Below are 24,788 nucleotides of genomic sequence, written 5' to 3'. Positions count from 1 at the left end.
TTTGCTCGTTTTGGACTTTAAGACAAAACCACCAGTGAGAATTGCATTTGTTGCCTGGCAACCTTAAGAGACTGATCAGTGGAAAAAGTACCACCTGCATAACGAGTGCAGTCCACACATTTAATGAATAATCCAAATATTTAAATTGTAGAAATCAACAGTCCATTGACACCCTTTTTTTCCTAGTTCAGCCTCTCATCAGTCTGGTGTATGTGTCTGTCCTGTTTGTGTGTGTGCATGTTTGTCTTCAACTGTGACTCTGTGTGTGTCCCTGTGTTGGTGTGCATGTCTGTTGCTATGCTTGTTGTTCTGTCTTTTGTTGCATGTTTGTATTTGTGTGTGGTGTGTGTGGTGTGTGTGTGTGTGTGTGTGTGTGTGTGTGTGTGTGTGTGTGTGTGTGTGTGTGTGTGTGTGTGTGTGTGTGTGTGTGTGTGTGTGTGTGTGTGTGTGTGTGTGTGTGTGTGTGTGTGTGTGTGTGTGTGTGTGTAGGACAGGGCAGTAGACATGCAGCAGTGTGTAGGCCAGCAGTGCCTGTTAATGGAGGAACAGCTGATGATACAACAACAGCAGATGGAGGAGGACCAGAGGTGGCTGGAGCAGGAGGAAAGGCTGCTGGTAACACACAGCACACATTGGGAAACACACTCACAGACACAGTTAATACACAATAATATAATAAACAAGGACATAACAGTAGATTTACTTTGATACACTGTACTCTCTGAACTGCTTGATATTGCTACTGTATTTTAGCCATAAATATACACAGCAAATACAATCTATTTGTATTTCAGGGAGAAATAAACAAATGTTTGCTGAAATATTAATGCAGCATTACAAGACAATAGAGTGTGTATGTATATATCTGTATAACCAAGAACATTTCACAGGAGAAAAGCAAAATATAGAGAAACAGCTGCACTTTTAAGACCCCTGAGTCCCTTTTTTGTGTGATGTTGTGCATGGTACAGTGTGTTATTGTTACCTGTAATGCAGCTTTATTGCTTAGTTGCCATCTTTGACTTGTCAGTTGTGTTGGTGAGGTGTTTTTCTTTTTTAGTTCTGTCATGCATGCTGTTGTTTTTCTAAATTTGTTAATGGACTCTCTGAAATTCCTCATTTCCTTTTCAAGGAGCATATCGATAGATTTAATACATGTAAAACAATATTCTAATGGAAAGATGTGTATGCTAAATAGATTACAAATCACCAAAGTCCTTATTAGGATAAGAATTCCGATTGCAGCAATGCTGATATTCGTCCTCAGCTGCAGTGATTATGAAGCAATAATATTTTAAGGGAAACAGTTGCTATTTGGAGCCCAGGTTCAGATATTGACACCTCACCTTATTTAAGAGTGACTTTTATGGTGATCGTGCTAAGAACCTTCAGTGATGAGTGAAACTAAAAGAAAGCTTTTCTGCAATCAGCTAAGAACCAGGTGAGAATATGTATTGGAATTTGGAGTTTTATGGTCTTTTGTTTGATCAAAGTACCTCAAAAAATGCCTTTTTGTGGCTCAGTCACTGATTCTCTGGGGAAAATACACAATTTTCAAGAACTTTTCTTCTTCTTCTTCTTCCTGTTCCTTAGTTTCTATTTGGGAATTAACTGCTCCCTCCCTACAGAAATTCATTACCATCTCTCTGGTGAACAGTAAATTAATTATGACTGATCTCCTATTCTAGTAGAAACACACACACGAAGATAATAAAACACATTGTTTTTTTGCTATCTGGTGTGAGAAATGTTACCTCTGATCGAGAGACCCTCTGACATAAATACAGGGGGAGAGGAGGAGGAACGTTTCATGTAGGACGCATATTTCTGTGAACACTGATTGAAGGAGCTGTTTGGGGTTTTTGCTCAAGAATTTTATTGTACGTGTGTGTGTGCATGTGTTTGTGAGTTTGTAGGCAGGTGTGGCCTGTGTGAATTCCAGGCTAATGATAGGCTTAGAGAATCTGACAGCCCAGTCAACAGTCTGTCTTTGACCCACAACCGCTTACTGACAACACACAAGATTACTGAAAAGCTGTGTGTGTGTGTGTGTGTGTGTGTGTGTGTGTGTGTGTGTGTGTGTGTGTGTGTGTTGTAGGCTGGCTGGTTTTTATAACACTGTCACTTCAGGGAGGGGCAAGAGAGAGGGGGGAGAAAAGGAGGTGGAGAAAGGAAGAATGGTTTGGGAAAGAAGGGTAGACATGCTCGCATACTGACGGCTCGTTGGCAGAATGCTCCATCCCTCCTTCTCCTCCTCCTCCTCCTATCTCCTCCTCCTCTTCTCCTTCCCTCTCTCCGTGCGTCAGAGTCAGATATAAGTGTGCTGGAGGCAGGAAACTGGAGTTGCATCTGAATTCTTGTCTTGATGAAACTACTGCCACAGACGAGGATACGGGCTAGTGGACAGACAGACAGACAGACAGGGAAACTCTCAGTCATAGAGGCAGACCAGAGCTATAGTGAGAGATACAATAAGATCAGAACCAGATAGCATCACAGACACAACACCTCAAGCAACTCGGACACAAACAGTTCAAGCAACTTTGATGAACTCAATGGCAATGCTGGTCTTCAAGTCCTGTCTTGGAAAACTGGTAGGCAGGGATGGGTGTGAGCGAAAGTGGCTGGTTAGTTGTGTGGGTAGAGGTGTTTGTGTGTGGTTTTATTTCGGCTTTGTTTGCGGGTGACGATTTGGGGATCAAATGTCAATCTGAAAAATTTGAAGAAGTTTGTGTGTAGGAGGACAAGTCCTGCACTTTTGGATTCTGTACAGCGTGTTCTTGTTTTTATTTGAAGTCTCGGGCCGGGGAACTGTGTTTGGATGCATACCTTTAGTGAGTTTTTTAGTGTGAGATTCACTCATTCATTTCGTCATTCGCATAAATCATTGCAAAATTTAAGAATAAACTTGGATTTAGAGAATTGGAATCTCTTCACTTTCACCTTAGACAGATCACTTTGTAAAATATGTTCATTTCAATCCAAAAATCTTAAGAAAATCACTAAATCTATTGGTTTGAAGTGACCGAGTTTGTACCATATTACACACCAATCTAACAACAGCACGGGATACACTGCAGATCTGATGGCATGCCATAAAAGGATATTTGTCTCAGAGGATGTTCCAGGAATCAAAATCCAATACTGCTTTAAAGTAAGAAACAAAAAAAGCAATTTGGCTTGCTGTTTATTGGAAAAACAATCACATAATTATACTGTAAACGCAGAACATTTGTCTCTGAATCTCTAATTGGCAGCAAATTGAAGTAACTTAGTATCAACTTTAATTATTGTTGATGTATGGAGATATCATTTTTATGTTTACTTGTGTGTGTTTAGAAACCAGACTCTAGAAGTTCTAGAGGGAGTCTGGACAGAGAAGAAGGTGGACTCCAACCACCGGTAAGTTACTGTTATGTTTTATTTTCTTTTAATCAATAGCTGTTTTCTGTCTCCATCCATCTCACTGTTAGCTGTCAGTGTGTGTCAGTGCAGCAGGACAATGACACTTCACATGTCTTCACCTCAAATATCATAACCATTTGCCACTCCTAGCGCATAAAAACAGGGAAGTTATTTTCTGAACTGTTTTTAAGAGAGGAGGTTGTCTGATAAAGACAGATGTTGACGGAAGTCCACATTCTGGTTAGACTCACTGCAATTGGCTGCAGCGCTTGTTTGTTTTGATTAGAGCTGAGGGGATTGATCCAGAGACAGGAAGTGACCTGTGGGGGTGGGTGGGGTCAGCAATGAGGGGTCAATGGATTCCCACAACATCTCCAGTTATTAATAGAACACTGTTGCAAGAAAGCAAGTAGTCGTCTTTATTCATTTCTCTCCCCGGTGTTGCAAGTAGTAGCGCTGCATGCTGGTAGTCTGTAGTTTACTGTGCTCTGTCCATTAGACAAAACAAGCAATTTGAAGCTACACCTTGGGTTTTGGGTATTTCAATCAACATCTTGTGACATTTTAGAGCCCAAACGATTGTTTAACAGAGAAATGAATCAGCAGATTTACTTATGATGAAAATAGTCATTAGCTGCAGCCCTAGTCACATGAATATGTGCAGACAGGCTATAATATCTTAAGATACCTATTCTTAAGGAGACATCATTTCTCGGCTTTCACATTTGTGAAAGAGAGAGCAAACCACGTCATTTTTTAAATTGAGCCCTTTGGTGTAATTCTGAAATGATTTCCACATTGACAGCTGCACATTTTCAACATAATGATGATTATATACTGTTGAAACCTCTAATATATTTTAACACAGGTAGTATTGAAAGGTAACTTTATCACTTTTGCCTTCCTGTAATGTTCTTTTTTTTTATAGACTAGAAACTGGGGTTGTTGTGTTTTTCTTGAGGCCTCTCTATGATTAAGTTTCTTCTGCTGAAACTAAAATATGTTGTTGATCAGAACTTTTGTGTAACTTTATCCCAATTGGAATCTCGAGAGCTCAACACAGAGTTGTATGTTGATGTCTGTTGTGTTCTTGATGCCAGAAGAACTAAGTTGTTGTAGCAGTCTGAAGTTGCCCTGGGCCAGATATTTCTGTCTCTGTAATTCATCTCTCTCCTTGTCCTGCTCCTCCCATTTGAATGGCTGTGGTTTGTGGTGGGAAAATCTCCCTTCTGTGTGTGTGTGTGTGTGTGTGTGTGTGTGTGTGTGTGTGTGTGTGTGAGTGTGAGTGTGTAAAATTCTGTAGTATAGGGTATTTTGGGGTGTTTGTGGTTGTCAGACCACAACACTCTGATGGCACAGAGGCGTTGGAAGCCCTCTGTACTGTTTTCTCACCCAGAGAAAACAACAAAGATTCAGTAATAATACAACAAAGTAAATTATGTAACATGCCTGACACCCCTAGAGAGTTTTGTGGCATCAATTTATGCTCACAACCATCAAATCATACAAACATGCTGCAGGATTTTTTCTGGTTTTGAAAGGGACGCACTAACAAAGGAAACTCTTTTTTTGTTTTCCCTGTGCAGCCAGACAGAATATTTTTGTTAACATAAGTAACACAGTGCTAGACCACACACCACTGAAAACAGAAACGGCTCCTGGACTGGAGATGACTGTGAACTCTCTGTGTTTTACAAGAACAAATTGAGACGCCATGTCGTGTGACAAGAAAATTAAACTGGATTCCCTAAATGTTTCAGAACCAGCTGGTGGTTTTTGCCTATGCAGTTCTAATTTCCTGCAAAGCTTCTGATTATGTGTGTGACTAAGCATTTGCTAACCCAATGTTTTCTTGTTGTGTTTGTTTGTGCAGACAGGAAACCAGCACATATACCAGCCCGTTGGCAAACCAGGTAATAGACAGGCCTGCAAACAACCACTATTGTTTTATTCTCTCTTCTCTTTCTGTCTCCTAATCTCCTAAAGTATGTAGTTCACACATATACCGTTACATAGCTCTGTGTAGCTCCATATACAGGATGTATCTCCCACTACCAGCAGATAGAGACTCGATCTGTGTGTGTCAGTGTCTGCTTGCAGAGTACAGTCTGTTGTCACAATATGACAAATCTGACTGTGAACTGTACAGCCTGTTGGCCGGCTAGCGAGCAAACCAACCTCTGTTTATATGGACTCAGACAGCATGTCGAGCTCAATATGTTGTGTCCTCTGAGCGTGACTGCACCCACCCTGTAAGCAGGGTGAGATTTTAAAGGGCAATTTATATGTTTTTCTACAAGGGACTGTATTTTCTTCAGTTAATTCAAAACCGTTTTCATCATTCAGTTGTTTATTGTCACGTAGAGCTGAAACAATTAGTTCATTAGTCAATCTAGAGATAATTAATTGCCAATATTTTAATAATGGATTATTTGTTTCAGATGTTTAATCAAGCAAAAATGTCGAAATATTTTTAGTCTGAGCTTCTCAAATGTGAGATTTTCTGGTTTTCAACTGTTGGACAGACAGTTCAATAGACTAAATGATTAATCGCTAATGAAAATAACCTTTAGCTGCAGTCCTACACTGTCAGTTGCTGGGGTACTTTGGTCCCTCTGCAAGAGCTGCTGATGAACGTAAACTTTTAGGAGACTGTAAAACCGTGAGGAGAAATATGTTTTCACTTTTATATGTTGTTCCCTGCAGAGCATGCAGCTCCCCCAAAGAAACCCCCTCGACCCGGGGCCCAGAGCCAAGTGGGCAGTCTGGCCTGTCTAAATACTGGAGACAGTTACAACGATGGAGTCAAGGTACACACACACACACACACACACACACACACACACACACACACACCGAAATACAGTAACACACACAAATCCAAAACAAAAATACAGAGACACACTGTTAAAAAAGAACACTTGCAGAAATAACCAATACCCATATGAACTGACAAGGACACATTTAGCAGATATACAGGTTGCATGTTTCTTAATACTTAGAGCGTTAATATTTTCTTCTTTTCCTTTGGCTGCTCCCTCTCTCCCTCCCCTCCTCTCCCTCCTTCTCTTCCTCCTCCTCCTCCTCCTGCACTCTGCCTTACTGTTGACCCCTAGCCCTGGCGGGTAAGCAGCACACTGTCTGTGTGTGTTTACTGTGCGTCTTGTCTGCTAGTTGATCACACCTAGATTCATTTGTTCCGCTCTTCCATCAGTTTTTTGATTTCTCAAATCAAATCATCTGCAGTGTTATCATATAAACATATAAACACATTTATTTCATCACGGAGTTCCCTTTGTTGTGTTGATACCAGTCAGGTTTCTTTTTTCCTCTAAACTAACATCCAGATCTACATAGCTGTGTTTGTGCTGACAGTATTTAACCCTCTATCGCACTGGAAATTCTTCAGAATTAGTTTACTTACTAAAAATCATTCAGCTTTCTAGGCTATGGTGAAAAATAATTAGATCTTAGGCCAGAAGCTTTATCTTTATCTTCTGAATATGATCAGAGGATGGATTAAGTGCAATATAAATGTGATAAATTGAAGAGGCGTCCCTCCTCTGTTGCTCTGTAAGGTTTCTTACTTTTTTCCTCATTTTAATGATAGAGGGTGTCATATGTCTTTTCCCTTTTTGATGCAGATTTTAGATTTTTGACATGACAATACAAACTCAGTTTGACTTCCTTTTAGCATTTTCTTTGCCAAGCACATTCTGCCTGCAGTACAAGGTTCAGGGCTCCAGTGTTTTGACAGACAAAGATAAAAATATGAAGAAAAACATTTGGAGTGCTAAAAAGACAATTTAGTAGCAGAAATTTAGAGAATGCAAGAGAAAGTGTACAGATAATTAAGGGTCAAGTGGGGTCAGATGCAGAGAGGAGGAGAGAGAGGATGATGAAAGGATAGACAGAAAAGAGTCAGACTAATTTGAGAAATATCCTGTGGGATGTACCAGAAGATCCATTCATGATAAATCCATTTCTAAGGTGTGAGCTCCTCTGTGTCAGTTTCAGGCCTGAATTGATTTATATCAGCTTGCACCAGTGTATTACTGCCACCTAGATGCCAGAATAGAGACCTACATGTATCATTTTTTGTTTTGTTTTTGTTTTTTGTTTTGTCATAGATGTCAATAACTTGCTCATATTCGATCAGTCATTCACTTATTCATTAACCTGTATGTTCTTTGTAAGGGATGCTCAGCAGTTGTGACCTCTCTTCTTCTTCTCTGTAATCATTTAGGATTTGTATCGTCAACAAGTATTAGGCTCATATGTTTCATCAGCATTGTCTCACCTTATTTTCTGTGTATCATTCTCACCGCCCCGTTCTCCACGCACACCTGTTGGTCCTTTGTTCATTCAGTGTCATTCATTGCTCCTTGTGCTCCCCTGCAACAGCTGCAGCCCCAAGAGATAAGCCCGCCCCCCACCGCCAACCTGGACCGCTCCAATGACAAGGTGTATGAAAATGTGACAGGATTGGTCAAAGCTGTGATCGAGATGTCGAGCAAGATTCAGCCGGCTCCTCCAGAGGAATATGTTCCCATGGTCAAGGTAACCGAGGCACTCAACACATTTATTTCACTCCTCAGTAGCTTTTAATTAATCTGTTTCTGTTCTCAGTTTTTCTCTCTTGAGCTGAAAACCTTGACCTTAAAATTTGAAATCAGACATTAGTGCTGTTCTGTTTATACAGTTTTATGTATTCTGTCATTGACCCTGTTTTATTGAAAATGACACTGCTCTATCCTCTTCAGAGGGCTGAATTTACTCAAAACTTGTGATTCCTCTGTTAAGCAGGCTCTACAGAACTGACCTCTTAGCCTCACTACATGATGAATTTAATTGTGGGAATTTAGTTAATTTCCTCCACGCTGGTTATATTAATCGGTGTAGGAAATATTATTTAAATCTATTCTGATCTAAAGCTGATGTTTTTATTAATGAATTGAATTCATTTCCTAATTTTATTTCTGTTTTGTATAATTTTGAATCTAGTCTGAGCAGAAAGGTTCTGTATTTGTGTGTTTCAGGATGTGGGTCTGGCATTGAGGACGTTATTGGCCACAGTGGATGAGACTCTACCACAACTTCCAGCCAGTACACACAGAGAGGTAAAAACACACTTGCACTAAACACACACACCGATCAGCCCTAACATTGTGAGCACTGACAGATGAAACGAGTAACACTGATTATCTGGTTATCATGGTACCTCTCAGTGGGTGGGATATATCAGGCAGCAGGTGAAAAATTTTGATGGCTTGACGACTGGGTCAGAGCATCTCCAAAACTGCAGCTCTTGTGGGGTGTTCCCGGTCTGCAGTGGTCAGTACCATCAAAAGTGGTCCAAGCAAGGAAAAACTGTGAACCGGTACCCAGGTGGTCATAATCTTATGGATGATCGGTGTACACACACACACACACACACACACACACACACACACACACACACACACACACACACACACACACACACACACACACACACACACACACACACACGTGGAAGCGTGGAATCACTTATCATCTCTTATGATTAAATGTTGCTAAAGGGTTTAAAATCACTCATTTGCTCTAGTATTGATTGGTATCAGATGGATATATAAAATGCTCTGTTGTTGTTTTTTTTAACAGATCGAGATGGCTCAGAAACTTCTGAACTCTGACTTGGCAGAGCTGATTGGGAAGATGAAGTTAGCCCAACAATATGTAATGACCAGGTAGGTTCAAACATTACAATGTATGAAGAATATGTTGGAAGACATCATGAAATTTATATGTAATAGATGGTCTAGCTGATTAATATTTTATTACAGTTTATTGTATTTATACAGTGGATGCAATCAACCACAGGGATCATTATTATTTCATTTAGGGACACTAATAAATACAGTTAAATACTCAGAAATAATGTTTAGTCAATGTCTAGAAAAATGTCAAAACAGTAACACAGGGTAACATTTTCACCAAATGACATGAGCTGTCTTTATCAGATTTTTGATTGCTTTACAAAAGGCCGGCAAAGTCAGTATTTTAAAACTGAACAAATAGTGGTCGCATTGTGGTACTCACTCATTCATCTACCCGCTTTCACCAATCTGTGTAAGTAATGTATGTGTGTATATGTTGCTAGTCTCCAGCAGGACTATAAGAAGCAGATGTTGACAGCGGCTCACGCTCTTGCAGTCGATGCTAAGAACCTGCTGGATGTCATCGACCAATCACGGCTCAAGATGATGGCCCACTCCCGCCCACACTAACCCCACGTCAGTTGAGCTGACCAACAGGAGCTGGTCTGCTATTTGAGAGACAGTGTCACTATGGTTACTGTTAGTAGTGGAGAACTAAAGACTCCTGGATTAATGACGTCAATCATGATATGTGAGAGTTGTTGGAGCTGACCGCTTTACATCAAAGGAAACAATGGCTCTGATACTTAGACAACAGTCCGTGAAGAATTGTTAGATGTTGAATCCTGTGTAAACTGCGGTAGTCCATTCATCTGGGATAAAACTCTCCACCACTGTGACTTTCTTAATACAAGAACAGAGCAAAAACACTTCCTGAATCAGGGACTTGGCAGCTTCACCCTCTTTGGACTGGAATATAATGAGGAGGGGAGGAAAAGTGAAGAGGAAGATGACTGTGGGTGACTATGGGTCCGGACCTGAATCACTATCATGGGAGCGATCGGGTGTGGAACTGTCGACATCGAGTTGATTAGTCCTGGTAGAATACAACTCTCGCGCAAAGCCATCAGAACTTGATCGGTCTGCGTTTGATCTGCAACATATCTGCATGAAACTCAACGGTGGGAACGGACTCAGACGTCAGCCAGCAGCCATGTTGGTACATTTGTTGATATCACATGTTTTTGACCCCTGGATGTGAACCTGCTCCTCCGTTGACATAACTCCACACCACCATGGATTCTAGTGACTGGGCAAATCAAACCAGATGTTTTCTATTCAGCTGCGGTGCTTTGAGAGGACGCTTCAACGAAGAAATTCAACAGCAAAGACGGTCTCGGTTTGGTTCGGAGAAGCAGCCTCCCACCCCTCCCTTGCTCCTCCCGCTTCTCTCTTCTATCGATTCCCGTCTTCCCTTCGTCTCACCAGGTTTTATTTATAGACTCAGAAATTGCAGAGGAGGAGACGGAGGGAGAGAAGGGAAGAGCGTATAAAAACTTGAGGACAGTCTAGCGCCAGTCTACTGCCTGAAGATAGAACACACTATTGTCCTCTCTGCTCTCTATTTCACTCACTTTTCTTTCCTTTAGTTCTCACTTTCCCTCTCTCCTTCCTGAAGTCTTCCTCAGCTCCCCCTGAGCAGGTTTTAAAGACTCCAAATGTGAAGAATCCAACTCTGTCTGGGTGAAACGCCGCAGACAGGAAACTCCCTACTCGCACTCAGTTTAGTCTACTCTCTTCATCTGCTGGCTCCATGTTTTTTGTGTTGTTTACTGCAGTCACACTCTTCTTCCTCAATACTGATATTCAATCCCAGCATTGACTCTGATGAGCATAAATGGAAAAAAAAGGTAGATTCTGGGGATTCTCCCTCTTTATCCAGGAGGCAGAGGAGGGCATCATGTCTCAGACTGATCACTGAGCTTGACTTAACCTATTTCTGTCTCCTCTTTTTTCTCACCCACAGCCCCAATAACGTTCAGTTGTTGCTCATATAAGACTGCTCACACCTTTTTAGTGTCCCCTCACCCACCAGTGTCACAAAGTGAATTTACCCGAGGACACAAACAAACCTCACAACTGGAACCTTTGTGCTTTTAGTCCCAGTTTCTGTCAGGTGTAACTCTTTAAATATGTCCCTCCTAACAACCGGCAAACGAACACACATGTAATGTGGAGCCACACGACTGGAACTTGTCTTGTTGACACAAAACACTGAACTGAAAATACAGCAGATCACATGTGTCTTTGTTAATATTGACCCCACGTGGAGTATGACATACTGCTATATGAAATATACTGGTGACTGTACTGGTATAGCATGATATACTGGTATGGAGAAGAGCATATTTGCACAGCACCAAAAAAAAAATCATATCTTTTTTAGCCCTATGTTACCCAGATTGGATTTCCATGTTTACTCAGCAATGACATTATCAGATATCTGGGCTTTATAGGGATAAAAAATGTAAAAAAAAAACAAACAAAAAAACAATCTATTTTATCTCCTTGTTGTTGCGTAAATCTGCTCATGTTGGTATATTGTAAGCTATACTGGTGTGTATCACTGGTGAATTGTACAGAACTCGTACTAGTAAACACTGGTTTTTATTTTGTCTTCTGGGCTAAATCCGCCATCGTGTCAAATAGGAGGGGAAAAAAACAATGAAATAAAACAATGTCGAAATGGAAATCAGACTGTCCACATTCTTATCCATGACAGAGATTTATTTTAAAGCACACATTTCAGGTTTCATATGTCCAGTATCTTTAAGTTGTCCTGGTTCCAAAGTCTTAATATTGTGTTTGGAATATAAATGATTTGAAGTCTTAAAGCCAAAAATGAGAAAGTGATTTTGGTCATTCCCATGATTGTGTCAGCAGGGGAAGGATCTAATGAATAGAGCCAACTCATACTGCTGTATCTATTATGACCCTCTAAAGTGGTTGTAGGCTTTATTTTGTACCCATTCATTAGACTACAACCACGGTACGGCATGAATTTGATTGTTAAGCATGGTATTCACATCCCTAAGATTTCAATGGAAATATAAGTGTTAGAACGCTGAGAAATTCAGTGTCAAAACCATAATTTCACATAAAATCAGCATTTACATACAACAGTCACATTTAAAACATCTCCAACTAAATAAGTTTAACAGTCTTTACATGAAGCATTATGTTCATCATCCCTACATTGTTCTAAACACAGCAGCAGTGTCATTTAGCTTTTGACGGCACTGGTTGATCGCACTGACCTTAGTGTGACAGCAGTAATAACACACCTACAGCCAAAAGCAGCAGTGTTGTATGTACGTGAACGGACTCAGCTCCACTGAAGTTACACAAGTTAAAGCTGTTGCAGCAGTTGACCGTGTTTCCGTTTCCGTTTGAGTCCACTGAGGCGGTCGAGGCAGCTCCGTTACATGTGGCTTTGCTGGCACACTGCTTCGTTATGGCTTTTGAAGTGCCTGGATACACACACACACACACACACACACACACACACACACACACACACACACACACACAGCAGGATGTTTCAGTGAACTGAATTTGGACAAGCCTTCATTAAAATTGCCTCTATCATCAAGGAACATCAGAGACATGTTCAGATTCAATAATACATTTCATACTGGATCCTGAAAATCTGCAGTTCTTTACATTCTCAACCAGAGATCTGATATTATGTTTTCCTTGTTACCGAAAGTGTCGATGACGGTCATGCAGGTGTCCAGTAGTGCTTGACACTCTTGGGTGTTATTGTTGCATTCTTCATTGGTGGCAGAAGAGGTGCAAACGTAGCACTCCAGTGACCACACTGCAGGCACGAGGAACAAGGTAAAAACAGACACATGATTGATGAAGTTAGATAAAATAAGAAATCCAGTTTGTTGATAAAAGTTAAGTGAAAAAAAAACCCACACAGGGTCTTGTTGAGAGGCCTCAGTCAAGAGAAACAATATTATATAATATATATTACACCAGTATTTTGATGTTTTTGACATTTTAATATTGAGCCAATGGTTTGGTTGTGTTACTGACGGTTTGGGGAAAAACCTAATTTGTTTAAATAAAGTTATTTATTCACTCAGCCACTTGATTTAGGTCAGATTTATATTTTGAATCTTAAAGAAGTTAGGAGAGTTAAAAGTTGAGTATTGAGCATATTATTTTTAGAATTGCTATTGAAAGTCATAACGAATAAGTATAATTGACTTGACTGGAATGAGATCTGGTAGTTTTTGCTGTATTTATGACGGGAACTCACATATTTCTGAGAATGACGGTTGTTCCTTATCTAACAGTGCAAGCATTAAGAATCATGATCAGGCACCTGATTGTCTGCTCCTGCACTGAAACCAAAGCCTAGAATTAAAATGAACCTCAGCAGACTGAGCTTATTAGATATTTTCAGTCTGACTGACTAGTTATTATAAATGATAGAGTAGAGTAGAGAAACCTTTATGATAAACTACAATGTCACATCAGAAATCCCTTAAAATAGAAAGACAGCTACTCCCAAAGACAGCATTGTTAAAACTTGTCAGGCTTGCTTCTTTAATTACAAGGAGCACTGCATTGAGGCTGCATTCTATTCCTCCCAGTCAAAGATTATTGTTCTGTTCTCTTATGTCATCGGACTGATGCATTACGGTAAACACGTGCCAACCAACATTTATTTATTCTTTATTTATTTATTAATCATACTGGGATTAATTAGGTGTAGAGTAACCCAAGTAGAACAAAATAACAAACACTGAAGGCCCAAAGGAAGAACCTCAAAGGTAGAAATTAGACGGACAGGGATATCTTTAAAACTTTTCTTATTTCTGCTGTGCCTAAAGTTACAAATCCTCTATTAAACATGTTAGTTACACCTTTCCAGTATGACTGCGTTCACTCTGGAGCCACTGAAACAAATAGTAAGGACATTGGAGGTCTTAAAAACATGCCTAAGCCACTGACACAAGTATTAACCAAGATAAAGCAAGATCACAAAATATGCATTGATAACAACACAGCCACCCTGATAACAAAAACCCTCTCGGTTTTTGTTCATTCCTTGATTATTTTGGATAAATCTGTCATATTGTGTTCATTCACTATTATGTATCAACTGTTCCGTACAATCAAAAGCAGGTCTGTATATGTTCAAGAACAATTGGGAGTGATATGAAAGAGTTGTAATTTTGTTCAAACTTTCAGCTTTAGGCATCTAAGAAATTTAAGAAACAGCTCTAGAAGCACCTGATATTTAACTTTTAACTTTAGTCAGTTCAACTAACCTCATGTTTGCCATTCTAAAGCATGATGTATCTTTGATTGCAGCTAAAACAGACAGGAGGGAGCACTCATAGGTGATTTTAGTCTCTTTCGAATGTCTCTAGCAACTGATGACCTCCCTGGATCCCCTATTAGATTTATTCAATCATGTACTCAGGTAAACCCCTGATGTCCTGACTCTTACCCTGCCCGTGTATAAAACTCACAAGTGAGTTTGCCCCTAAAAAAAAAAAGGCCTATTGTTTGAAGGGTCTGAAGTTAACTTTACATACCTGGAGAGACGAAGAGGGAGAGGAGGATGAGGCCGAGCAGCATCTTCATAACAGGAGTCAGCGTCTGTTCACGTCCTGAACCTGCGCTGTCTGCTGCCAAACCTGGTGTGTCATGCTCTGTGTATGTATGTGTGTATATGTGTGTATGTGTGTATGTGTGTGGTTTCTATTGTTTGTTTTACAGGAGCACTTGATCACAGCAGTTCCACCCACATCATCCACCATCATGGTATGACACTGAAAGCATCTCACAATTTTTTTTGTTTTGCAGTGTGCAGGACATTCTTAGATCTTGCTGTGGTTTCACTGATACTTGTCTTTTTATTTATCTGCTGTCAATCACAGACACAGGGTGGCGTATGGAGTTAAAACAGCCACTAACTGAAACACAGTCTGTGTCTCTGCAGGCTGTGTTATGTCATGACTCTATGACTCGAGTATGTTCAGTTTAACCTGTGCTGCAGGACACAGTGTTGTTGGCTTTCTTTTCTTTAGTCGAGAGGGAACTCCCATTTGTGACCAATTATAATAATCAGAATCAGAATCAGAATCAGAAATACTTTAATAATCTCAGGGGGAAATTACTTAAATTAATTATTATTATTAATTATTAATCAACAAGATTAAACAGGATTACAGTCAAGTCAAGTAAAATTTTATTTATATAGCCCACAAACACAAATCATAATTTGCCTCAGGGGGCAAGTGTAGACATTAAAGCAATATATGCAGGTCCCTTCTGTTTTACAGGGCTTTATAGCAAGTTTTAGCTCATTGTTTAACCGTTTAGCCTCAACTTTACTGTTTTGGTTCGCTCTCTCCTCTCTCATAGAGCGCCAAAGTCATGGCCTAACATCCGGGTTAATCTCTGTTCCACTAGCTTCTGTAACTCGAGGCAACCTCTCATTCAGCTCTTTCCTCACTTTCCTGTTAGAGAAATCAGCACTCACTACAGCAGTTGCTAAAAGAAAGTGAAACCTTCATGATTCTAACAAAGTTGAACAAATATTATCTTTGTGAGCACAAAAATAAACACACGCCTGGTACTTCCATTAATGTAACTTGGTTTTGTTCACATCCTTAAAACTTATCTTATCCCTCCTCTAAAGTTATTTTTTAAGCTGTCTAAACACTTGTTAAGCGTTAATTAAGCAACATTATATATTATATATTATATATTATATTGTTTTTCAAAAAAACGCAGTTCTTATCCAAACACATGAAGCAAGCTACACTGACTGTTGATAGTGGTTATGTTCAAAGGTTGTATTTTTAGTTGTTAGAAACATCTAGCAGCTAAACAGCAAGACATTTCCCTCAGTAGTTGAAACCAAAAAGAGCTAAAAGGAGGGTTAATATTGGACTTTATTATTGGAATGCTAAAGCCGCTCTGTAACTACAGGCACTATAAATATGCAACTGTTTGCTAACCAGTTCACTTATCAAATTAAAGGGTGTTGATATGTCAATGTTGTGTTCATAGCTTGTTTCTGCTGCCCCCAAGTGGCCCAAAAAATGATTGAAGGTTAAAAAGTAGACATTATCTTCCCAAATGATTTGCAGCCACATCCCTCAAACTAAATTACAGACTAATTTTGCTCTTCCACTGGCGCCTGAAAACACTAAAGCACTGCATGAATGAGGTCTTGCTAGACAAGACAAAAACTTACCTGACCTGACCAACAACATCGCACTATCCCTGACTAACACTGAACACCACTGTGATCCCACTTACTGTAAATAAAAACAACAGATTTTATGAAACAAAGGTTTTTTCTCACTGGATGAATATGTTGATTTTTTAAAAATATTTATAATTTGAAGACAGTAAAATGTACGTCACCCTCTATCTGCCACATCACATCTGTCCAGTGCTAACACAGGAATGCACCAGTACACACCCAACACTCACACACCTAGTACACACCCACTGCAGCTCACATGCAACAAGTGGTTTTTGTTTTTTGGATTCTCTTTCAATTTACCTATATTTCCTGATGCCAAACCTGAACCTTAATGAGACACAGTGAGGATATTTATTCACTCCTTGAATATTAAGACAATAAAAACAAACACACACAATGCATGTGAGGGAAATATGAAACTTCCTTAACACAAACCAGTCAAGCAGTTGCCATGATTACCAGTCTGCTGTCTGTGTTGTCTCCTGATTGCACGTGTTGATAGGCATACTGGCACACACACACACACACACACATACACACACGCACATCAACCCACACACACAGTAGCTGATTGAAGTGATTTGCATAAACCTTTATTCCATATTATTAAAAAAACAAGCACAATGCAATAAAATAATAAAAAAACTAATTAGAATTTTGTAAATTATTCTCCAGCTTCAAGCAGTTCCGTCAGCAAAAAAGCGGAAATTAGTGCAGAGATCAGTGTAAAACAATCATAATAAACAGCTGGATAAAATTTGGAGAATTCATTTACAGTAGATAAATGTTTCTTCATATTATGTGATGCATTTGTGTGCAGAATGAAAGGAAACAGACTGAGCAGCTGTTCTAAGTCCTAATGCATTGCAGGGATTTCATAGACACATGCTGTAAGGATATTAGCGATAAGTGGTCAACTTGCTGGCAGTAGTGCAATCTCTTTTTATATGTTATATAACATTTCAAAGTAAGAATTTTTTTAAATAATACAGTAGAGACTGTATGTAATATGTGATGGAACATTAAGGAAGACAAAACAGACTTTATGTAATGACATTTTAGACATACAAGACTAACATCAAATCTACACATCAGGTAGATCAAACTAAATGAAGAGTAAAAGTGCTTCATGTTGCTGGTCTGATCTTCTCATTGCTGTCTGAGGCCATGTTGCTTAACTGCAACCCTGCGGGACCCCCCTGTCTGTCTATCATTACACACTTGTGTTGCAAAGCTATGCAATGTTAAAACCACAGAAATGTATTTTAAACTCTAGCCAGGATCATAACGTTTCAAAAGAAACAAAATATGTTGCGTTAAGTAATTGTGCAACCTTACAAATTGTGTTGTCTTGGTTTAAATATTTCAGTTTATATAAACATAAATCTTCATATAGCTTCACTTCACTTTTTTTTTTCTAAATTATTTTATCAGTCATTTTATGCCTGTATTTAGGGGCGGCACCAGCTTCATTAAAATATTAAAGTCAATTTTAAAGGAGAATCATGGTTCAAGCTTATGACCCCGGTCTGAATACATAACCCCCTTATGTGTGCATAAAAAGCAGAATCAAGCAAATACACGTTACGATGGTGGAACAATACTGTTGATATTCTTCTTGAAAGGCAGGCCAGCATAATATGTGAAGCAGAGAGTGTCTGTATGGGAATGAGTTCAGTCATGGTAGCAGTAAAGGGGAAGCTTCACTGATGCCGAGCAGCAAACAGCAGCACCGTCAGTGTACAGCAGTGAAGAGTCAGAAGCAGAACAGCTCATCTTGGATAAGTTTGAAGTTGCTATGGCACACCTGGCCAAGTGTCCTGCCTGAGTGTCCGTTTTACAACTTCAGCCGTGTTTCAAAGATGAGTTTTTGTGTGTTTGTGTATTCATTTCAGAAAAAGGAAGGAGAAGAATTCTCCTCATTGAGTCTTTAGTTTCTTGCTGTGGGTCCCAGACTCTCGCCTCCTGGCCTTGGGAGCGTAGCGTCTGGTAGAGATAAGAGATGAAAGCAGGATTGTATTGTTATTAGTTCCCAAACATCTTGATATCCCGTATATTCGAACATGAGAAAGTAAAAGAAACCTTCACACAAGTGAAGTCTGCTACCAAGATTCAGTGTGTCTAAATTCCAGCATGTGTTTTGTAGTGTTTGGGTATTTTGTCAGGGAGACTTTTCAGTGTTTGCATGTTCTATGTAAATGTTTCGTAGTACTGTGTGTGTGTGTGTGTGTGTGTGTGTGTGTGTGTGTGTGTGTGTGTGTGGGTGCGTGCGTGCGGGTGCGTGCGTGCGTGCGTGCGTGCGTGCGTGCGTGGAGTGTCCTACCTTCGTTGGTAGAGGTAGAGGAAGAAGAGGAGCTCGTCTCTGAAGCAGGAAAGTTGATGTGAGGAGGAGAAGGATCCAGAAGAGGAGAAAAGGGAGGCACAAGAGCACAGATCTGAGATCAGCGTGTTCACTCCCTGGTGGGGAGAGGAAGGAGGAAAGAGAGAATAATGAACTCATCAACTAGAAACATCTTGTTTGGAGTTTAATTAAAAACTATATTCAGTCTATATTCAGGTGATTATACACTAATGAAAACATACCTAATATTAGTAATATTATATTTAATTTCTATATTCCAACCATTTAAAATGTTCGAGAACCAAAACACAAAGCTAATCTGCTTTTGGCTGCATAAAGTATGTTACTATTTGTGAATGAGCCAGAGAAACATTTTCACACTCACTCTGTACATCAACACTGTCCCCTGCAGGTGGCTCACAGACTTCAGCTGATCCAGAGAGAAACACAAAGACGGAGAGTCAGGAACAGTTCATAGTCATTTACAATATTTTGATTATTTTCATTAGTTGCAGGACAGACCTTGTGGTTGATGAAGAGCTGTGGGGCCATAGACAGGAAGCCAAAGGCATACACTCCTGAGAGGAAGAGAGTTAAGGTGTCATTGACTTAATGTAATAAGAAAAACTGAATAGAATTCAATCAATTACATTGAAAAACATAATAAATGAACTGATGGATCACATAGATGAACTTGTTTCACTGGTATAAATGGATGTAAGTCGACTCACCGGTCACCAGGCTGTTGATCAACCAGGAATAGTAACTGTCAAAAACATTGAATGCAATTTAATGTTAATCTAATAATGAGGTGTATATTTTTAATATATGTGTAGAAGCTGCTTGGTCCGTGCATTATAACAATTATATTAGAAACCATTTTAAAACCAAAAACATCTTACTTTTATTCAAGAAACATTCAGGTCTGATTTGAATCTGACTGCTTAAAACACTTCAGTACAGCAGGTGGAGAGGAACCGAGATGTAACCAGGAAAGAGTTTGTATTGAAATGTTACAAGTAGACTGCACACATGAGCGTGAAACTTTTAAAGATCCAGTGTGGAGGATTAACTGGATTCTAGCAGCGTAATTACAGACTGAAACTACTACGGCCACGAAACGTACAAAATGGCCTAATCTAGTTTCTGGTTACTGCAGAAAATGGCGGCCTCCATGGAAGGCGACCCGCAGTGTCTGCAGATAATAACGTCTCAAACTAAGGTTACAAAAACACAACAATTCTTATTTTCAGGTGATTAAACACTAATGAAAGCCTATGAATGTTATATGCCATTTATGCCTTTAGATCCTCCTAAACGTTACACACTGGATTTTTAAACTGTGTGGCAGAGCAGGAAAATTTAATACAGTGATCAGCTCACCTCTTTTGGCGCAAATAGGCCAGTGAAAAAATAGCTCCGCTGATACACAGAGGATAGACCAAGTAGGACAAGTATCTGGACGCCTGGAGAGAAAACGACAGACAAAATATGACGTCAGAATATAAAATCCGATGTTCTAACAGACAAGAAAAAGGTGGAACCATACTAATACCTGTGTATCGTATTCCACTGTCTTTCTTTCTTCTTCGTCCAGCTTTTTTACCTACATAATAAGGAGGCAGTCTTGTCAAACAATATATCACTCTACACATGTTAAAACTACAGAGTGGATGGCTAAATGGCAGCACACTCACATAGAGTCTGGAGCTTTTCCACTGCAGCTGGATGTTAAACACTTTGAACACTTTCCACACCTGCCGGGATAAGAGGTTAGTTTTGGTTCATCTGTTTTGATCTTTGACACTTTCTGTTGGAAGAGACGGATTATACCAAATACCTCTACACACGCTCCCAGTCCAACAGGAAGCAGCACCAGTAGGCTGGTCTCCTCTAGCAGATGGAGGAAAATCAGCAAAGTACTGAGACTACGCCACAGAACTACAGAGAGGGCGGAGACGGGAGGAACAGTTAGTCTTACTTTACAGCCAAACTATAATTGAATGTTGTTTATCTTTTCTGGTAAGCCCTGTGCAACAAAGCCTCTAGTATTGCAATCTAGTTTCAAAAATAAAGCTTGTATAATTTGATGATTTTCTCACCAGACTTCCTGGACATTCCTGCCATGCTCTTCTTTTTTCTCCACGAGCTGAAGTCATTTTTAAGAGCCAAGAATTCACAGATGAGCTGTAGATAACATGAGGAGAATTATATTCCCTCATGACACTATGCTACATATAGAGAGACTGGGATTTATCAGATAATTCATAATTTAATGAGATGGCTTCTTGTGTTTTTTGTGACATTGTGTGATCTTACTTGTAGAGCTGTGATGAGTGCAGTCAGCACTAACAGGTAGAGGTTGGAGTCCACCAACGTCTCTTTAATCTCATCTATGTTCTCCTCTGTGAAGCCTATATATCAAAACACAATGCAAGATCAGAGGAATTAGTTTGGTTCTCCTGACTGTAGGATAAGAAAAGTTAACTTAAATAATAAATTAGACTCCTATGACCTGTGGTTAGGGTTAATTCATTCAAAGGTTATCTAATTCAAAATGCAGTTCATAAAAATAACTGCAATTTTGTAATAACTACCACATCATGTGGGAAAATGTATTACATATTGGGTCCAGGCTGTTTATTACTAAATGAGCTGATTGTTATAAAATGCAGGTGTTATCACATAATGAAGTAAAAATTCATATATATTCAATATAATGCAGTGTTGCTAAATAATGTGTTGCTACACAACTCCTCAAACATAATTAGGTTTTATAACAATAGAAACATAGTTATAATTTGTCCTCAGAACTATTAAATAGACTTCTGAATACACCAAAACTGGAGACCACATCCTGCCTGTTATTAGCTCACCAAACTGTCGCAGGGAATAAACAACATCCTGTAGATGCACCCAGAACCTGAATCCCCTTAAAGAGATTCCCTCATAGGACACTGTCAGAGGGAGCTGGGCAGTGCTGCTGCTGATCTCCTACGGATGTATAAATACATATATGCAAGGTCATTTCATACAAACCCCAGTATTTATTAGTCAAGTGTGTAAATCGTCCTACCACGAGGTCTCTGACTCTGAAGCTGAGCTCATTAACCAGCAGCAGAGGGAGGTAGATCATCTGTTGGCCATCCTGAGAGCTACAAAGAGAGACAGGAAGAAAGGTTCATTTAAATATTTTACTTTACAGCCCAGTGGAGTTGCAAGGAGAACAACAAGAACAACTATTATGTTAAGATCTAGATTCATTTTACAGCACATGTTCTTAACTATTTATTGTCATAGAAGTGTGTAGTTTGTGAAGAACAATATATATATACCAGTGGTTACCACACAAAGGGAACACAAAGTACATAAACACACAAAAAAATGTTTCCTGACTTTGTTTTTGCCTCTAAAGATTACAGATATAGTCTGATATATACAGGATATATGCTACCGGGTATACAGATAAAACATATGTGTTAAAGCAGAACAGAATGTGAGCGTGTGTTGGCTTTTCTCACAAACAGCCACTGTAGCACCGGAGCGTGCTGATGGGTAGCAGCAATAAAGCCGAAGTCAGCAGCTCTCTGAGTGATCACCCGGCTTTGACCTCCAAAGCTTCCTGTGACTTACACTCTCATGTAGCGCCGCACATCACTAGGAAGCCCCGCCTTGTTGAAGGTGAAGTCCTCTGACATCATAGTGATTGACAGGTGTGGTCTCCAGTGGGATACAGGATTCTCTGATCTGGGACTGGGCCTCTGATGGAGACACAAAAATAACTCATTTGCAGCAGGGGCCATATTTCTGCACTACTGTAAAGGTGACACGGTGGCAGAAATATGATAGGACTATGGCAGATATTGAATTTTACCTTCTGCTTGTCTCTCTGCCCCTCAGCGTGTGTGGGAACGATGTAGGTGGTGAGCTGAGCTGCGTAGTGGACTTCTCTGCTGTCCTCCAGAGGTGACACACCAGCTTTGTGAACATATACGACTGCATACAATGTGCCATTAGCTCGAGTCTCCTGTGGCAGAGAGACATTCACATGCCTATAGAAAGAGAGAGAGAGAGAGAGAGAGAGAGAGAGAGAGAGTCAGTTAAGACAACAAGCCTCATTTACAAATCTGCTTCTTTGCTCTTAATGAATGATGCTCACCATGGTGCTGTTTGTATTCTAGCATTAGCAAACCTACAGTGTGAGAGATGCACACTCCTCTAATGGTGATGAGGAGGAAGTCTTGTCTGATTAAAATCTGCATGATGTACCAGCGTGTCACACCCACCTTTCAAATGTAGAGTGAGGGTCAAATGGGTCTATCTTCACAGCCAGGTGGAGTTGGCTGTTGTCTGGCACAAGGCAGGTGAAGACACTCAGCTGGTTGAAGCAAGACAGAAGAAGAAAATAGATTCAAAGCAGTATTCCCATTTTTTTTTTTTTTTTTTTCAAAAGCTTTGACTCCAGTTCTAAAATGAGATGCAAACAGAAACAGCTGAAAGGAAATTTGAGAACAAAACAGAAAGACCTGCGCAGGTTCCAAAAATATGTAGCCTACATTGTGTTTATTTTAATGATTGAACTGACCTCAAACTACACTTTCTGAGGCTGAACTAGCTACCTGACAATTATCATTTTTACAGCTGTGGCTGGTTAGGTTTGGGAATAAAAAACATCTTGGTTAGGGTCTGTTCATATATCACATATACTCGATAGATAATGTCCCCAGTGTGGGATCAATAAAGTCTTATCTCAATCTGTGAAACATCCACAGACAAAGCTAAACTGTTGAAATGTTACAAATACTCAAATAAATTAACATGAAACAAAATTTAATCTAAAAAATAAATAAATAAATAATAGAGAAAAGCTAAATGCATTATTTTACTAGACTAACTGCCTTGCAGACAGCATGTGGTTTGCCAAAGGTTTAATACTGAGGACTACTGGCTAATAACACGAGGAAATGGCAGAGTCTGTTTAGTTATTGTCAACTACATATACAGGCCTGTTTACTTGAGCTGGATCCCACAGAGTCTCGGTTTCCCCAGTTTGTCTGTCTGCCATGAGGACTAAGAAATAAGACACAAAGGCCTGCGCTAACCTGTAGTCTGGGTCTCGCTGTCAGGTAGGAGGCGATGCAGTGCTCCCCTCTCCCTCCATCGCAGGGTTTGGTGTTGAGGAAGCCGCACAGCAGCCAGACGGTGTGGAGCATATAAACCACAAAGACCCCGAGCAGCAGCTTAGCGATGGAGCTCCGTTTAGCGCCGCTGTCCGCGGTCTTAGAACAACACGATGGGAACATGGCAGCAATCAATAGCGAAACAAAAAATAACAACAAAATAAAATAAAAATGGACGGGGTCTGGTTTTGAGGACGGAGTTGTTTATAATGGGATACAGCGTTAACACAACACAATCCCCACGCTTCCTCTCTGTCACAGCATCCTTCCGGTGATCCGCATCCAGCGGAGAGATGCTGATGCTGCTCACACCCCAGCGGCTGCGCTTACACCGATTCACCAATCCTCTAATCCTCTGTCCACATCTCGCGAAACCGTGAGCACTGAGCCCACACATACACGCACATACACACATACATAGACATACAAGCACACCGTGTTTGTCCCAAATATTGTAAAGCACACAGGTAATATACAGAGTTTGGCTGTGTATGGGCAGAGCCACTTTGCATGTAATGGATATTATTTCCGGGAAACTGGGGTTTAGCAAAGGGGAAACATAGGTTATTATTTAGACTGACTTCAGTATTTTCCCCTTCAGTAGGCCTATATATAAATTAGACAAATTATAGACCAACAAAATAGACAAATGATCAGTATTTCTCCATCAGAATTTGTATCCCTGTCAACCGAGAGGGCTTAAACACCATTTAGATCTTTATGTTGAGATTAACTTCTTCCACAATTCCCTAATAATTTCCTGGAAATAGCTATGTAAGTTGTATTATTATAGGGAAACATAACAAAAATGCTTTTTGGCGTCTATATATGAAAGGCCATTTTCTCAAGGAAAATTAAAAAGTTAAGCATAATTAAAATAAAAAAAATACTCACGGGAGCCTATAAGATCTAACTAGACC

The 24,788-nt window shown here is 39.8% G+C and overlaps 3 protein-coding genes across 22 annotated transcripts in view; 1 reads left to right on the top strand and 2 right to left on the bottom strand.

The window, feature by feature from the left end:
- Window positions 1–11,796, top strand: part of LOC127367758 (focal adhesion kinase 1) — a 58,920-nt gene extending 47,124 nt beyond the window's left edge. For 12 of the 20 annotated variants that reach the window (XM_051407873.1, XM_051407872.1, XM_051407869.1 and 9 more), the window contains 8 exons: window positions 490–615; window positions 3,340–3,402; window positions 5,279–5,318; window positions 6,112–6,215; window positions 7,810–7,965; window positions 8,445–8,525; window positions 9,049–9,134; window positions 9,548–11,796. In XM_051407873.1, coding sequence (XP_051263833.1) covers window positions 490–615; window positions 3,340–3,402; window positions 5,279–5,318; window positions 6,112–6,215; window positions 7,810–7,965; window positions 8,445–8,525; window positions 9,049–9,134; window positions 9,548–9,674 — 783 coding nt within the window. In that variant the 3' untranslated portion in view covers window positions 9,675–11,796. The remainder of the gene's footprint in view (window positions 1–489; window positions 616–3,339; window positions 3,403–5,278; window positions 5,319–6,111; window positions 6,216–7,809; window positions 7,966–8,444; window positions 8,526–9,048; window positions 9,135–9,547) is intronic. The other 8 variants (XM_051407871.1, XM_051407884.1, XM_051407881.1 and 5 more) reach the window with 4 other exon arrangements.
- A 14-nt stretch (window positions 11,797–11,810) lies between these two features.
- On the bottom strand, window positions 11,811–14,841 carry LOC127367765 (lymphocyte antigen 6D). Its single transcript, XM_051407893.1, has 3 exons — window positions 14,663–14,841; window positions 12,808–12,924; window positions 11,811–12,574 (listed from the first exon to the last, which is right to left on the bottom strand). Exons 1-3 carry the CDS (start codon window positions 14,709–14,711, stop codon window positions 12,363–12,365), a joined length of 378 nt encoding a protein of 125 aa, XP_051263853.1. The 5' UTR covers window positions 14,712–14,841; the 3' UTR covers window positions 11,811–12,362.
- Window positions 14,842–16,918: 2,077 nt separating this feature from the next.
- LOC127367759 (lipid scramblase CLPTM1L-like) lies at window positions 16,919–24,662 on the bottom strand. The gene is made up of 17 exons (XM_051407885.1): window positions 23,791–24,662; window positions 22,975–23,066; window positions 22,563–22,740; window positions 22,322–22,449; window positions 21,765–21,843; window positions 21,565–21,682; window positions 21,008–21,102; window positions 20,791–20,875; window positions 20,529–20,629; window positions 20,386–20,445; window positions 20,244–20,294; window positions 20,072–20,154; window positions 19,420–19,454; window positions 19,211–19,266; window positions 19,074–19,118; window positions 18,671–18,804; window positions 16,919–18,333 (listed from the first exon to the last, which is right to left on the bottom strand). The coding sequence occupies exons 1-17, from the start codon at window positions 23,989–23,991 to the stop codon at window positions 18,267–18,269; spliced, it is 1,608 nt and encodes a 535-aa protein (XP_051263845.1). The 5' UTR covers window positions 23,992–24,662; the 3' UTR covers window positions 16,919–18,266.
- Window positions 24,663–24,788: the final 126 nt, after the last annotated feature.

The sequence above is a fragment of the Dicentrarchus labrax genome, unplaced genomic scaffold (assembly GCF_905237075.1).
Source record: "Dicentrarchus labrax unplaced genomic scaffold, dlabrax2021, whole genome shotgun sequence".
Taxonomy (NCBI): domain Eukaryota; kingdom Metazoa; phylum Chordata; class Actinopteri; family Moronidae; genus Dicentrarchus; species Dicentrarchus labrax.
The sequence above is the reverse complement of the archived record's forward strand: the minus strand, read 5'-3'. Positions and strand labels throughout refer to the sequence as shown.